The following is a 15212-nucleotide window of genomic DNA, read 5'->3' on the forward strand; positions in this document are numbered from 1 at the left end:
CACCGCCGCGATGTGAGTGACGTCACAAGCCTACGGCTCCCAGGGCCGCGCCGCGGATCCGGCGCATGCGCAGCTGTCCCCTCGCAGTCCCGGCCGCGGAGCGCTCGGCGGAGACCAAGATGGCGCTCACCAGGTGGGTCCGCGGGCCCGGCCGGGCCCTCAGGGTACCGCGCACCCCGCCCGGCCCGGGGCTCCCCCGCCCGGCCCGGGGCTCCCCCGCCCGGCCCGGGGCTCCATCGCCGCGCTGCAGGGCTCCACCGGCGGGAGGGGCCGCGCGGCCGCGGCCTCTCCTGGGCAGTGAGCCCGCCGGCCGGGCCGGGGCCGCGGGGAGGGCCTGGGAGGGCCGCCTCGCCCTGCCCCGGCGGGAGCGGGTGTTCGGTGGCGCCGCTGGTTGAGGGCTCTGCCTCCTTCGCGTGTTCCCGGCGGGAGGAAGGAGCCCCTCAGCCTCCGTCGGGTCCGTGAGGTTTTGTTGGGGTTCCCTCACGGACTCGGAGGGCGAGCGGTCTTTGTTGTGAGTTGCCGTGTCCCTCGCAGGGCTCTGGAGTGCAGCTCCAGTGGCTGCCCCGGAATGCCGAGTTTCTCTGGCGCTTCTTTAGTAAATGCGCAGAAGGGTTCCGTAGACCGGAGAAGCTGAAAAACGGGAAGTCAAGGAATTGGGGTCCGACTTGTGTTTGGCTGGGAGGTGTCAGGCGCTGAGGGAGTGGTTGTTGACAGATTTCTCTGAGGGTGTTTGCTTTGAGAAAAGGGAGAGTCCTTGGGTCTAGGGGCGGGTTTTTTTTCTTCTCCGAAAGGTGGAAAAAGCACACGGTGGTATGTGTCATTCCTATTGGAGAACAGGCATAGTCACACTCCTGTTGAAACAGTGTGAATATGGATTAATTTAGCATTAGTTTTTATAACCGTCTTCCAGAATGCTGGGAAAGCACACATCGCTTTTTCCCCTGTAATTTCAGAAGTTACTGCTCCGAGGTTTAGGAGTGTAATGCTCAAGTTCCATAAATTATTTCCTAATCTCCAGAGAGTGATTGTAGAGAAAGTAAGGACTTAAAAAGCAGTTGGTTCAAGCATAGTTGAGTGTCACTGAATGAAGTTATCAGAATTAACTTTGTTTCTCTTTTGGCATCCATCTGTGGACGTGCAGTTTTTTGCCAGCTCCAACCCAGCTGTCCCAAGACCAGCTAGAACTAGAAGAAAGAGCTAGAGCTCAAAGATCCAGGCAGACTGCTCTGGTCTCATCCCGAAGGGAACCTCCTCCCTACGGGTACCGGAAAGGATGGATACCACGAGTGCTAGAGGTAAATATTTAAATTCATACTGCAGATGTGTGTCTGCTGATGGGGGAAAAAGTATATTTTCTGGAGTAGAAATAAACTCTGAGCACAGAATTATGCAAAGTCTTATCATGTGCAGCGTTTTCAAGACTTCTTGATATATTCTTGTGTTGGGGGAGGTTCTAATTCATCAGGTTACTTAAAACGTGGTGGTAAACAGGATGTTCTAAGGATTCTTCCCTTCGGAGATGGTTGCATTGTAATAAGGAAGTAGGTCTGCGATCCTTTCGATTTTCAATCTGTGAATGCACAGGTCCTCTTGAGAAGGACATTCATGTTGTTCCTCTGCCACTGTTTATTACATACAGGTTCCAGATTATAGCTGGAATAAGTGAACGCGTGTATATCACACTCTTATCTCTTCTGTTCAAAAAGAGAGCTGCTGTTGGGGGCCAAAATTGGTACAGTTTGAAGGAAACTTGAAAATTAGTCAGATGTGTGTTGTTTAAGAGGGTTTTGGACAATGTTGTGTGTCATTAGCTGTAATCTGTGCCAGTGTAATGGAAATTCAACCGGAACTGTTAAAAGGTAGAAGGGAAAATACAAATGTATAGCTCTGATTACAAAACTGGTTTAGTGTAGGCTCTCACTGTGAGCCAGAAAAACCTTGCACTCTTTGAAATGATTCTTGAGAGTAATATGAGAGACCTGCTCTGATGAGTCACAGGCCAGTGCTCTTGGGACCAGGCACACTGTTGGGGTTTAATTAAAGTATTTCATGTATGATCCTACATTGTTCCCAAATACCATCATTTCTCATGAGCTTGTAACAGCTTTACCCTCATTTATGTTTGAGTCCCATTTTTGTAAAGATGGATCCAACACTGTTCCATGGTGATCCTCGTATTTCAAAGAGTAGTTCCAGTGGTTCTCTGAAAGAAAACATTCTTATGTGGGTTCAGCATTTAGCAAGTGTTAGGATGACTATACCCAGTAGGGTAGGGTTCCCTTCCTACACAGTTGATTACCAAAATTAAGATTTTAGTGCTTATTCTTTCTAAGTGTTAGTAAAAGAATTTTTTAAGAAGTCAGGTGATGAAGTTTTACGAAGAGTTGCTATCATCACTGGGCCACAAATTCATGCACGTCCCAGAAAGACTGTTAAGGGCTCCTTTTGTGCTTCATAAACAAATGCAAATTCAAGAGCATTAAATGGATTCAAAGCATAACTTTTGTCCAGTGATCCTGGAATGCCAGTGCTGGAAAAAAAACAAAACCTGTTCTTAATACATCCAGAATTATTAAAAAAAAAAAAAAAAAAGAGGCATGACTGACGCTTGTTCTGGCCAGTACTTTAACAACTAATCATTGAATGTGGGACATCAGTGGAAAACTTTAAATAACTGAAACTGTGTTTCAAGGAACGTTTATAGGTGGCAGAAGCATGTTGTCCCTTTTTGGAAATGTTCTGTTCAGTCATTTCCATCCTCAGTCCGCTCTTTGTCCCAGCGGTGGTAACTCCTGGGTCATGTGGTGAGCGTGGAGGGAGATCCATCTGCCTGAGACACGCATTATTCTTCTTCTTTGATCTGTTTTGTTAGCAGACTCCACATAAGCAGTGCCATTGCAACAGAGGAAGGGGGAGATGCTTGTGCTGTGTTAAGCAAGTGCTTCCTCCAAAGAATTATTGAAACTGTAACCTGAAATTGTTTTATGAATAGTACCAATATTGTGTGCATCCTCATATTACTGAGCCAGGATGGTCTGTCTTAAGGGGGTTTCTGTTTATTAAATGCTTTTAAAGCAATGTTTTGTAGGAGAGGGGAAGTAAAGTGTAAGAATGTTGGGTTGTTGGGTGCTGGCCCAGTTTTCACTGTATTTACATGTCAAAATAAGGAAACGCTTGACATTTGTACCATTGTAAAGCTTTGAAAGGAATGCAATGCTTTTTTATCTTGTTCACTTCATTATGGTGTGACAAGCAACAAATAACCAGCAGAAATCTTTGTAAAAAATGTTACTCTTGTAATTTTAGTATCCACAGTTGCTTTATTGCAGAAGGTAAATTTTTGAAGTTCTAATTAATAACTCACCTGTGAGTTAAATACTCAATTTTGTGTTGTCTGTAGCACAGTATTGCCTGCACACTTCCCATCCATGCAAATATGATACCTTTTTTTTTTTGTCTTTTGGACATTCACTACTTTTTTTCTTTTTTGTAGGATTTTGGAGATGGGGGTGCTTTCCCAGAAATTCATGTGGCTCAATACCCATTGGATATGGGCCGAAAGAAGAAAATGTCCAATGCTTTGGCTGTTCAGGTGGATGCAGAAGGAAAAATAAAATACGATGCAATTGCTCGACAAGGACAATCGAAGGACAAGGTAATATTTCTTCACATATCTGACTGGCAGGGATACTTGGAAAAGTTGTATGTACACATTGCTGTACTTAAACTCATTGGTCTGGCATTAGTCAGATGGACTGCATCCTCTTCTCTTAAAGAACTGAAATAATTTCAGATAGAAATTATGATCTTTTCTGTAATGTAATTACAGATAAGGCCAAAATGGTGAGAGTCTCTACACAGAACTTACTTGATGGCTTAGCAGTTTTCCTTAGCGAGCTTTCCAGTGAAGGCAAGAAACTGAAAACAGGTCTGCAGCCTCATTTCACCATGGAGAGAGAGGGCAAAAAACCAGAGAGAAAACACAGTTTAGCTTTCAGAACACTGCACCTTGTGTCTCACTGATTTCACATGTGACGCTTTTGGCTGTTCTCAGTGTTGTTCGGTGCTCTTTTTTCTGTTATTGTTGTTTAATTGCAGCAGAAAGTATTGCCAGTGGTGATACTCCAAAAGTTTTGTGCTGAGATCAGTGATGGCAAGATTCTCATTCAGTCTAATGGGAACCAACTTCAATTTCCTGTATACAGTAGCATTTCTAAAAACTAAGAGCTGACACTTGAGGTCTCCTAAGTCTACTTTGAGGAGTATTTACGTCTGCCTTTTCAAATGTAACCAAGTGGACTACATTAGACTTCAATTCTCTTAAGCAGGTGTTGGAGGCTGGAAAACTGCTGAGGCACAACCAAGTGTATGAACTGCTTGTTCCAGCAAGCATCTCCTGTAAAAAATAGGATAACCCAAAAAAAATCTAAACAGAGTGTTAACTACTGCGAGCATTTTAGTTAATAGATATGAATAATTGTTTTCAAAATAATTGTACTTCTCATGCTTTAATTTAGGATGCCTTGCAAAGCTTATGGATATGTAATATGCCCCATGTCTTACTGGAGCTCAGGAAGGGAGAAAATCAAAATATAAAGTTTACCTCGCAAACAAAAAAACAGAGTCAACATTCTAAGTATATCAGACAACATATTTATTTGTAACAGATAAATTTTTGTTGTTTTAAATTGACTCTATAACCAATAAGATTTTATTTATTTATATATTTAACTGACACTGTTGAGTGTCAAAAAAGTGCCTCATCTTGTTTATCCTCATCCTGTGCCTCATATGTTACTGCAGTACTTATGAAAAAGATGAGTGCAAATTGGACTCCATGCTGTCTTATGGAAGAAAGTAGTCAGACTAAACAAACAACAGCAGTGGCAATATTTTTATTGAGAGAACTTTTACTGGAGTTCCATCAGACTTTATCTAATGTCTGGAATTATCTGTCAAGAGGAAGGTGCTAAAAGATTAATTATATTTGAAGAATTTTGTGACTAGATGTTTGATACTTCATACTAAATAGAAATGTTACTTTTTCCAAAACATAAAAATAATTTGAAACAGATAAGTAGACAAGAAATAATAATCACACCACTTTTGGTGAAGCTGCAGGTCAAACAATAAGAAAAAAAATAGTGTAGTTAAGCTCTAATTTTTTACAATTTGTCAAATGCATCTTTATTTACTTGTAGAATTGTTTTGAATTTGCATGTAATAGAACTGTTCAGATTGGAATCTATGTTTGAAAAATAACTAGATATGATAGTAGGCTTGAGGCAAAAGTGACTACAATCTTTTGCTGTGCCTTATTTGGTTCAGAGTTGGGAAAATACTTAGAACAGGTAGAGTTAAATTTAAGCTGTTAACATTTGTCATATTTGATTCATGAAGATCTGCACCAGCATTCATTAACTTTCCTTATGGCATCTGTAACAAAGATATCTATGGTCTCATTTTGTAGCAATACTTAACAAAGTGGAAGGGATGTGGGGCTTTTCCAAAACCAGAGTTTGTAGAACTGTAGAATTAGGGTTTTCTGACCTAAGCCTTCTGGGTCAGCTTGATCCTGATTGCATCCGGCTGGATGTAAATGCTGAGAGTGAAGATTAAATATTGTGATTCAAGGGGGAGTAAAACTGAGGGAAAACTAGATCATAGATTCATAGAATGGTTTGGGCTGGGATATCTTCTGCTAGACCAGGTTGCTCAGAGCCTCAACCCTTCTAGGCTTTAACACTTCCAGAGATGGGGTATCCACAACTTCTCTGGGCAACCTTGTCAATGCCTCACCACCCTCACCATGAATAATTTCTTCTTAGTATCTAATATAAATTACTCTTCTTCAGCTTAAAGCCGTTCCCTCTTGTCCTCTCACTACATGCCCATGGAAAAAGTCTCTCTCCAGCCATGTAGGCTCACCAGAGCGGAGTAGAAGGGACAGAATCACCTCCCTCAACCTGCTGCTTTTGATGCAGCCCGGGATACGGTTGACTTTCTGGGCTGCAACAGATATTGTGAAACAATTTCACTGGAAGCAGGAGAACTACTGTTGCTTGATTTATTTTGCAGGAGAAAGTATTGGCAGAGATGTCATAGGAAGCAGTTCTTCAGTGATCTGTGTTGAGCTGAATAATGTGGAATATTTTCTCTAAGAACTTCTGATAGTACAGATATCCAATCAGTAGGATTAGGTACAGAAGTTTCATTTTACAGAGGGCTGCAACCATAATTCAAATATTTCTTCAATCTTAATACTTAGAGCTAAAAGAAAGAGATACTTAGCAGTCTGCCAGAAATGAGATGGAGTTTCTGAACCTATTGTATGAGCTACTTGTTTGGTCTGAGTTAAGAAGCACATTTTGCTTTTGCTACAGCTTATGGATTTTTTTGAAGCTGAATTTAGTATTCTGCCTTCTTGTAGAGGCAGCCATTCCATCATCCAGCCCCTATCTCTAGATGACTTGTCAGCAGTTTCTACTATTGCAATGGTTTCATCTCTTTTGCATCTGTTCCCTTACATATTTAAAAAACAGTTGCTTCAGAGAATGTTCACTGAAAAATGCTGACGTAAATGGGATAGTCTGACAAGTCTCCTGTTTGGGGCTGCAGAAAGTCTGCTAGACATGAAATGCTGGATAATGTTGGCAGACCTGGATGCATGATCTTATGGATCTGAGGATGAAGTTCTGTCTGGTTGTTGAGATGAAGGATTTCCAGCTCTGGCTGTGTGGTTGGCACTTGTGCTGCTGTAAATTCTTCCTGTTCTTTCTCTACTCGCATTACTAAAAGCCAAGGTAAAATAATGCGTCAATGTTGATATATTTTGGTGAGACTGATGCTGTCTCCTTTTTAGGAAAATGAGGACATGTAATTGCATATTGTGTTTTTATGAAGACAGAAGAGAGAGTGAAATCAAAGAATGGAATTGTTGGGTCCCTTACTTTTTTCTGGCAAGGCTAATTTTTCCTGCAGGAGTTGGATTTCTTCTTCGTGGCCCAAGGCTGTGGTTTAGATGTTAAAGGTGAAAAAAAAAAATCACAAATCTTACCTACAGCTTTTTTCTCAAGATTGTCAATTCAATTGAAACATTTATATGGGAGAGAGTAGTTCCATTGTTGAAGGAACTCCTGTCACAGCGATGGGACAGATCAAGGGAACATGAATATAAGTAAAATAATCAAAAGTGTTCTTTACTTGTGATGTATTTGCCTTTGTGGTAGAGCTTTGAGAGTTTATCACCAATTTTTTCTCAAGTGTGTGCACTAGGCTTAAAACCAGGTAATTTTAATGATCTCTAAAATGTTACATCCTTCATATGGAAAAGCCATTCTTTGATGAGGAAGGAATTCATTCTGCATTGCTTGATAGTTGATTCGTGATTTACACATAGGATTGATGAGCCCTGTACGGGTCTGGTTGGGATATACAGAACAAAATATGTCGAGGAGAGGAATTTATGTGTAGCAAATTAAGAAATTTCTGTCAAGACACTGCATCTATCAAGTGTCTTGTGAAACTCTACATGCGATTGATGTCTAAGTCCTGCCATGAGGTTCAGTATCTTAGACAATGAGTTAGGTAAGATTGTTCTCTTTCTGATTGCAGTGGTATGTAGATTTCTAATTACTGCCTGTTAAGGCTGCCCCAGCCAGGGAATCATGTAGCTGAAGCAAAACTTGAGCTTTTTCTTTCTGCCTAGAAGGAGATTCTGCTTTTCAGTAGCAATCAGAGTGAAATCTGAAACACAACTGATGCTTCCTTTTGAATTTTGTAGATTGAAAAATGGTAGTGGAGAGGCAGAGTACAGTATCAAACAATCTGAGTCTCCTTTTTATCTTAGATTAATAAAATGCTTCAACATTACTAGTAAAATAAGATAAATGTCTAGAAAAAACAACAAAAAGAAGTGTAATTTCTTCATCTGCCTCTCTGTAACACCTCAAAAAAGGGCTACAATTAAAACGTGCAAGTGTATCAGGTTTTTGATGGGAACAGAAATATTTGTGTTTTCAGGCTAATTTAATCCATATTACAGATTTCTTCCATAATAATGCATCTTGCCATTTGCATGCAATACTTCAGAGTTTAAATAGTTCATGTAGCTCATTTGTACCTTGGTGTACAGTAGTTTTTAGAGCACATCTTGGACCTTTTTTTTTTATTTTCTTTTTTTGTCTTCTGGGATGCTCTAAAGCCCTTTCAGCATACTTTGTTCTTCATGCAGCAAAACACTTGGACTTAGAGTTAATTACCTTAGAGGAACACTGCTCTTCAGATGTCCTTCATTCAGCATCTGAAAAGCCAGAATATTATTGATACTAATTCAGAGGATTAAAATTTTAGGAGTGAAGGCTGAGAAGCAGAAAATGGCTCTTGTGTGACTAATTAATGCTGAGGCTAAAGGTCAGTTTTAAGTTGGACATGCACTGTATAATGAACTTGAAATAATAGTTCTAAGGACTTTTAACCCTTTGAACTAAAACTTCCTGTTTGGCTGGATACTTGTGAAGCATTAATGCAATTCAGTAAATTTTTCCCTATAGCCATCTAATAGTGTTCTTTCCCTATACTTAAAATTGGGACTTAGAGCTACTAACGGCTAACTGCATGTTATGTGAAGACTCAATTACCTATATAAGGGAAAGTGTCAAGAGCAGATTTCTCAATTATTTATTTTTTCAAGAAAAAAGTAAACATAATGAAATGAAAAAATCCAGATGATGAAAAATACTTATATCAGATTCTTGATTCGTGGGGGTTTTGTCTGTCTCGAGGACCCTAAAAAAGGAAAATAGTAGGAATGGGAAGCAGGAAAATAGTCCCTAATGACAGTTCTGAGAGTAATCTATATAATTATATTTAATCAAATTGCTTCTTTTCTTCAGTTACTCTCTCTGTAAAACGGGATCCAGAGTATATTCATGTTCTGTGGGAGTAATTGAATAATGTGATTGTAATGCATTTATAGTTGTATATGAATTTTAATTAATACCTAAAATAAAGTCTAAGCCTGAAACATTTCCCTTGATATATGTACGTGTATTCCTGTTCACCAGCACTACTAAAATCTAATGTCTTCCAGGTTATTTACAGCAAATATACAGATCTTGTGCCAAAAGAGGTCATGAATGTGGATGATCCTGAACTGCAAAGACCAGACGAGGAGGCAATTAGAGAGGTATTGTATGCACTGATGTGCGTAGTTATCAGAGGTATGCTTTGTCTTGCATATACAATGAGATGCACAGTGTGGTATTTTTTCTTCAGATAACAGAGAAGACAAGAGCAGCCCTGGAGAAATCAGTCTCCCAAAAAGTTGCAGCAGCCATGCCTGTACGAGCTGCTGACAAACTGGCTCCTGCACAGTACATTCGGTATGTAGTGCTGGTGTCTGTAAGATGTGATACATTAAATTTATTAAAATTGGCATATTCCTTGAATTTCTGAGAACAGAAATTCCTCCTGAATTCTGTTCTTCTGTAAGGAATATGAAAGTGGCTTATGTATTTTTGATTAATCCACTAATGATCACCTAATTTGAAGCATGTAGAAAATAAGTCTTTTAATATGTCATGAGCTGTGGCACTTTGTGGAGGGGTTATTGTTTTAGGAAAAAAATACAGATTTGTCAGGGATCACTTTTATGATGCTGCCTTGAAAACAGAGGTGTTTACTGTGGGTTTCAAGTCGAGACAAGTCATGGAACAAAGTTCTTCCTTCATAGAAAATGAGCAATTGGAAAGAATTGGAATGATGAGGAGGCTGATACTCATTTATGATGAGTTTCTCTTTGAAACACAGAAAAATTTCATGGCAGGGTTACATTTGGCCTGAGGTGAATCCTGAAAAGAAGTATGTGAAGAGGTTGTTAATAACCAGTAAGAAGTCACCAGGGCTTCACATACATAGGTAGAGAGTATTGTGGCAGGCTGTGTGTACTGTACTAGTTTTTCTTCTACTTCAGAATCTAGATTGAAACAGAAGAATATAGCCCTGGGAAGTTACCTTCTGTCTGGTGTAACTGAGTCTCTGCACTCAGTCCAGTATCATCTGTGCAGTTACCTGCTGCTGATTTTCACAGTGGAGAAATCTTAAACTGGTGTGGATAAAATGAAAAGGCAGCTAGAGTAGTGAACTGAATAAGAACGGAGGTGGGAAAGGAATATCTAGCTGTGTGCAGAGAACTGAGCACTTTGTTTTATTCAGATACACACCATCTCAGCAAGGCGTTGCATTCAACTCTGGAGCAAAACAGAGAGTTATTCGGATGGTGGAAATGCAGAAGGACCCTATGGAGCCTCCAAGATTCAAGTAACTATCCAAAACTTGTTCACAACAAATAGAAGATTCTGAAGTGTGTTTCCGTGCAAAATGCTGACTGTAATTGTAATTGTTTTCCTAATTGCTCAGAATTAACAAGAAGATTCCGCGAGGACCACCTTCTCCTCCAGCACCTGTAATGCACTCTCCTAGTAGAAAGGTATGAAATGTCATAGCTGATCTCTGTTTTGAATCCTTAGATGGATCACAAGTTCCACTTTGATCTGGTTCATTTCTGTGCACCTCCTCCTAACTGTTTTTTTGATGCATTGTTAAATGATAAACTTGGTGCCTGGTGCAGTTCTTTTTGTTTTTAATTTTTTTCATTTGGGCAGTTCTCTACGTAGCTGTCTTACCTATCTTGTCAAAGCTTAAGTAGGTGTCTCATAAATTTTATGCAGGGCTGCGTTGTTGAATTTGTTCATGGCGTGGCTGAGGACTGAGCCTTTAGCCTTGGTACACTTACATGGCTTTTAGACAACACATCTAATCCATGATAACACTACCATGTCAGTAAGGATTAGCTCCTTCTGCACCATGGGTGGTTCATCATTTTGCTACAGCTTGGAACAACCACTAAATGTGCAAATGGTAACAAGCTGGCTGTTACAGCCTCTTTGGTGAAAGCTTAAGAGGATAGCAGAAGAGCTGTCGTGACTTTATTCAGTGTTGGCAAAGGTACAGTGCAGAAATAAACCCCACGGCAGGGGATTTAGAACTAGATGATCTTCAGGGTCCCTTCCAACCAAACCATTTCTTGATTCTGTCATCTTATTGCTGCTAAGAAGAGTTGGGTTTTTGTGGAATCCTGAACTTTCTACTCTAATTTATTTCAATAGTTTTCAAGTTGCTTTTGAGAAAGAAAACAGTATTTCCTTTTGCTATAAATCTGAAGATAATGTTGCTTCTTCTCTTAAATCAGATGACTGTGAAAGAGCAGCAAGAGTGGAAAATTCCTCCATGCATTTCAAACTGGAAAAATGCAAAGGTAATTATGTTATTGTAATTTTATCTTTCTAATGTTGCACCTTCCTGGGAAACTTCATTGAATTATTTAAGCTTGAATAATACTGTTTTTAAACCTCTAGAGTTAGGTAAACTTGCTGCTTCCAGCATGGAGAACATATGATTGTACAGGTAATTTTTTTTCTGTTTGGTATATAAGGGTTGTCAAATTGAGAGGAGTATAGAACCGAGGGAAAATGTGTTAGTTCCTGGCAGAGATTATAAACTTTCAGTGTTAAAAATGGCATTAGTTAAAATCCCCATAATAGTGCAGTCTGAACCCAAAATCTCTGGACTTCACAAGTAAAGCCATCTAAACTGAAAAAGAGAAAGGGTATCAGAGACCCAAGCTTGTTTCTTTTTAATACTGCAGTCCACATTTCTGGAAAGTTTCCTTCTTGAATTCTTTCACTAATTAAATTTCATCACTGGTCAACTTAGCTGTTTTTCTTCCTTGTTTGAGTAGGTAAGTCTTGACCCTTTGGTTTATGCCCAGAGAGAGGAGAGAATTTATTTATTAATTTGCTGCAGTAACTGGTCTAATAATTGTGAAACTTACCAAGCTGTTGTCGTGAGGCAGCCTCTTCAAGTGGAGGAAGGAAAAGCTGCATGTTTAGATGTTTTGGTTTTTTTTCCTTACCCCAACACAGCTGTCTAACTGGGACTGGTGCTAATTATAAGATCGAATTTTAGGTTACAGATGGTAAAACCAAAGCAAAAATTTTGTAGAGCTCACTAAAGAATCTTAAAATAACATTTCTAAGTAGTTTTAGGTTTCAGCTTTTGAAAGTAAAATTGGCATTTAGTGTGTCTTGCTGTAGTCTTGCCCCTTTCTCTTTTTGAATCATCTAACCTCCTAAAAGGTATGAAAACTGTTTAGGTAAAATGATTTTTAAGCAAAAAATGGTAACACAGCTGAGAGACTGGAAAAGCTATTATTTGTAGGTCTTAACACAGAGCAAAGAGTGGATTTTATCAATCAAAACTTTTCTTCCAAAGATGAAACTTGAAGGGAAACTGATTCAGAGTTGGGGAATGTGGAATTGGAGTGAAGCTTAGTATATAAAAACTTTAAGTACATATAAAAAGGAGGTCCACTGAGACATATTAATGATGGTCTGTGAGTTTTGTGTTTTTCTTTTCTTATACCATAAATGTAATACTACTTCTTGTTACAAATAATGTTTCTGTGATTAATTTCCTCTCTGTTTTCACTGTAGGGTTACACCATTCCACTAGATAAGCGTCTGGCTGCAGATGGCAGAGGATTGCAGACTGTTCATATTAATGAAAACTTTGCCAAGCTTGCTGAGGCGCTCTATATTGCTGACAGAAAGGTCAGGTGGTTGTTTAAACTGTTTTGTTCCATATCATTTTACCTTCTCTGTATGTTTATTTCCTTGGGAAAATTAACTGTGAATAAGCTATAGCTTTTGGATTTGTCCTGCTTCCTGGCTAATGCAAGACTAAAGGTCTTATCCCCACTGTCTCTGAATCAGTGGCTCGATGTGGGTTAAGTTATTGGAAGTCACACGTCTTGTCTCTCAGCTCTAACTGCTGTGGCTGTCTGGATTTAAGCTTTCTCTTTTGGCTTCTGTCCTGTTTACTGGATAACTCCATGGCAGAAGATCTGCTTGTCTTCCAGGTGCTAGGCTTTCTGTCTTTTTAACTGTGTCTTATTTGTGCAGGCTCGTGAGGCAGTAGAGATGCGTGCCCAGGTGGAGAGAAAGATGGCTCAGAAGGAAAAGGAGAAACATGAGGAAAAGCTCCGAGAAATGGCTCAGAAAGCCAGGGAGAGAAGAGCAGGGATCAAAACCCATGTTGAAAAAGGTACATTTCTGTGTTACTAAGATGCTATGGCTTTTTTTAACACACTGCAATGTGAGTTTGGAACAATAACCTGAGAACTTAAAGTATCTAAATTCCAGCTGAAATTTCTAAGCATGACATCTGTTCATGTGTTCTCTCGATTGGTTAATTGACTGGCTGGTTTGATGGAATCCAGGTTTGAACCTCACAGCAGTATGTGGGTGTACACAGGTTTAGGACAGTTGAGAATTTTGGAGTTATTAATGCAGCCGTTCAAGTGACAGCTTTCTTAGACGGTTCTAAACTAATTATTTTTTTAGAAGAAGCTTGTTGCAAGTGAAGGGCAACTTTGTTTAGAAGAACTAAACCATCTTTTAAGTTTTCAAAGATGGTGAATGCAATATTCTGTCTCTTGCACTGCAGAACTGTAGTTCTGTTGGCCATTAAGCCCAAAAAACCCCTGCTAACTTAACTAAATTGTAACCGTTTTGATGAATCTTATGCTTTGATTGAAATTACACTTCAAAGATCAAGATGGTGAACTTTATAGAGCAGTTATGGTCTCTCTAGAAGGTGGAGGGATATGGTCATATAATGCCAAACTCTGTAGCTAGGATGTACTAACCTCTTCCCAACAGACTGGGGACTGGCAAGGTGGAGAGCCACTCTGTTGGAAAGGACCCAGGAGTCCTAGTGGCAATATGCTGAACAGAAGGCAGCAGAGTGCCCTGGCAACAGTAACGCTAAGGGCAGGCGAAGCTGCGTCTGCAGGGGTGTAACCAGTAGGTCAAGGGAAGTAATAATTTGCTTGTATGGGTGACCTGTTAGACTGCATCTGGCATACTTTGTGCAGTTATGGGCCTCCAGGTGCAAGACAGACATTGATAAATGGGAGCCAATTCAGTGGAAGGCCATCCAAATAGTCAGAGGGCTTGAGTGTCTGCCTATTCAGGAGATGCTGAGAAAATGAAGCTTTTTCTGCCAGGAGAGATGTGGCTTTGGGGCCAGCTAATGGGAGCTTTCCCACAAGATCATACCATAGTGATCCCTACAAGATTATCAGAGCTCTTCACTAAGCTGCACAGTGGAAGAATGAGACAGTGATCAAGAGCTGAAGCAAGAGATTCCAAGTACATGAGAGGAGAAGAGTTTTCACCAGGAGGACAAGCAGCAGTGGAACAGGTTGCCTAGGAAGTCTGGCAGTCTCTATCCTTACAGGTTTTCCCCACCTGAGTGTGAACAGCCCTGAGGAACTTGGTTTGAATTCAGCATTGATCCTGCTTACAGCAGGAGATTGTGAACTAGACTCCTTTCCAACCTGAATGATTTTCTGATACTGCATCACAGAAAGTTCTTCAAAGCACTTAAATCCCTGTGTGTTTGAACAGTATTTTAACACTTAAAATGATGATATAATGATCTGTAAGTGTTTTAAGATACTAATTCTTAGATGGACAAGTATTCTACGCTCTTAAAGGTTGGGAAAACCCAGTTGTTGGGATATGTCTGCTTTGATTCTTGTCAAGGACAGTCAATTGCTTGTGGCATAAGAAACCTATGGTGTTCCATGTGTTCAAAGTGTAACATTTTAAATAGTGCTAAGGGTCACTACTCTTCTGTAAAAGAATACTGAATAGAATTACTGTGCCAGTGTCTGTGGCATAATTAATTCAAACTTCAAATATATGTCTATAATGAGCAATCTTGCATTTGTTCAGAGGATGGAGAGGCTAGAGAAAGAGATGAAATCAGACATGACCGGCGCAAAGAGAGACAGCATGACAGAAATCTTTCCCGGGCAGCCCCTGACAAAAGGTGAGTCACAAGAAAAAGCTGCTTTATACCTGTACTGGCATTGGCTTCCCCACTAGGGAAACTATTACACTGGGCTTTCTTCTGCTCGATGTAAGTGCCTGAATTGTACCTTGTGGAGATATTCACTGGTATGAAGCACAGTCCGTTCATTGCATTACTCCATTAAAATACTGGAGTACTCTCTTCAATGTAGACTTTTCAACATGAATGAGAAAGGGAGTGTGGTGGTGTGTTAGTTTTGGGTGTTGCTTCTT

At 40.0% G+C, this 15212-nt stretch overlaps 1 protein-coding gene across 1 annotated transcript in view; it reads left to right on the top strand.

Annotated features, from left to right (window-relative positions):
• Window positions 1-15212, top strand: part of SNW1 (SNW domain containing 1) — a 17885-nt gene continuing 2673 nt past the window's right edge. Inside the window, exons 1-11 of the mRNA XM_050336532.1 lie at window positions 1-133; window positions 1142-1295; window positions 3494-3655; window positions 9092-9187; window positions 9277-9383; window positions 10216-10320; window positions 10420-10489; window positions 11252-11317; window positions 12555-12671; window positions 13023-13164; window positions 14862-14958. Coding sequence (XP_050192489.1) covers window positions 66-133; window positions 1142-1295; window positions 3494-3655; window positions 9092-9187; window positions 9277-9383; window positions 10216-10320; window positions 10420-10489; window positions 11252-11317; window positions 12555-12671; window positions 13023-13164; window positions 14862-14958 — 1184 coding nt within the window. The 5' untranslated portion in view covers window positions 1-65. The remainder of the gene's footprint in view (window positions 134-1141; window positions 1296-3493; window positions 3656-9091; window positions 9188-9276; window positions 9384-10215; window positions 10321-10419; window positions 10490-11251; window positions 11318-12554; window positions 12672-13022; window positions 13165-14861; window positions 14959-15212) is intronic.

The sequence above is a fragment of the Myiozetetes cayanensis genome, unplaced genomic scaffold (genome assembly GCF_022539395.1).
Source record: "Myiozetetes cayanensis isolate MyiCay16 unplaced genomic scaffold, myiCay2020 scf6-25, whole genome shotgun sequence".
NCBI classification, from domain to species: Eukaryota; Metazoa; Chordata; class Aves; order Passeriformes; family Tyrannidae; genus Myiozetetes; species Myiozetetes cayanensis.